Source organism: Acanthaster planci, linkage group LG09 (genome assembly GCF_054643075.1).
Source record: "Acanthaster planci isolate LZ-2023a linkage group LG09, COTS_SCS, whole genome shotgun sequence".
NCBI lineage: Eukaryota > Metazoa > Echinodermata > Asteroidea > Valvatida > Acanthasteridae > Acanthaster > Acanthaster planci.
The window spans coordinates 7659817-7661055 of NC_141785.1; the positions used below are offsets into that span (position 1 = coordinate 7659817).

Here is a 1239-nt window from a genome sequence, read left to right on the forward strand (position 1 = left end):
ATGGGAGCGAACGTTCAAACGATATCCCCGTGTGACGCACACGTCAATCTGACCGACGCAGACGAGGAGACACTTTCACAGTGGATGTACTCCGATACGAGAATACAAATCAGCATTGCATCTCGCTCAATAATCCTTGTGGTGGGCGTAGTCGGTAATGGCGCCTTCTTAATCGTCATCGCTCGGGTCCGTAGCATGCACACCCTGGTAAACTTTTACCTGGTGAACCTGGCCTTGGCGGACGGCCTAGTGCTCCTGCAGCACGCGGCCGTGCCAATCATCAACTACTCACTGCTGGGAATACCCTCCGATGGCAATCTCCTTGGCTCCCCCGGTTGCATGGTAACCCAGTTCTTCAACTACCTTGGTTACTTCACCTCAATCTTCCTGGTTTGTCTCATGTCGACTGAAAGATACCTAGCCGTGTGCCACCCCCTGAGACACCTCTCCATCAACACCAAGAGCCGCGCGTCCAAACTGGTCGCGTGCGCCTGGGCCCTTGGTATCCTATTGAGCGCCTGTGCCATTCCGGTCAATGCAGTCTACACCAAGTATTGCATCCAGTGGCCAGAGGGGGGAAGATACGACAGTCTCCCTACGTCTGCGGGACGTTGTGCCCCGACTGTGGACTGGGCATCTTACGCCTTTGACACCATACACGCGGTACCTTTCTTTTCGGCCCTTGTCTGCAACGCTTTGTTTTTCATCAAGATCGTCCGCAACCTCCGCCGTCGCCAGGCAATTGACCGGGGCCGGGGATCACTCCAAGGGCGTCGTATGGTGCACATCACGCACCAGGTTACAAAGATGCTAGCGGCGAACGCCGTGGTCTTCTTCATCTGCCACGCCCCTTTCCAGTTCCTTTCGCTCTGCATCCTGGTGTCAACACTAGCGAGCCTGCCGCTCTTTGCCGACCCGGTCGTACAGGGTATCGTAGTAACGACCTCCCGCATTCTCGTCTACGTCAACTCCGCTATCAACCCCATAATCTACAACGCCACCAACTCGCGTTACCGGAGAGCGTTCATCCGCGTGTTTGCTTGCTCCTCTCCGGCGAGACGAGAGGCAGCTCATTCCACCATTATGGCCCCAGGGGACGCCACTATCGTGGCGACTGATCGCTCCGTTGAAGACCGATTAGATGATGATAAAGGCAGGCAAACAAGCAACGGTAGTCTCTTATTAAACGGGACTCCCTCAGATGGCGTTTCGCAGCGCAGTCACCATACCAAACTTTAG

The 1239-nt window shown here is 55.4% G+C and overlaps 1 protein-coding gene across 1 annotated transcript; it reads left to right on the top strand.

Annotated features, from left to right (window-relative positions):
• On the top strand, positions 1-1239 carry LOC110988321 (nociceptin receptor-like). Its single transcript, XM_022251697.2, has one exon. The coding sequence runs from the start codon at positions 1-3 to the stop codon at positions 1237-1239; it is 1239 nt and encodes a 412-aa protein (XP_022107389.2).

Excerpts from the sequence above, each read along its gene's own strand:
- LOC110988321 (XM_022251697.2), top strand. The coding sequence starts at position 1 with ATGGGAGCGAACGTTCAAACGATATCCCCGTGTGACGCACACGTCAAT.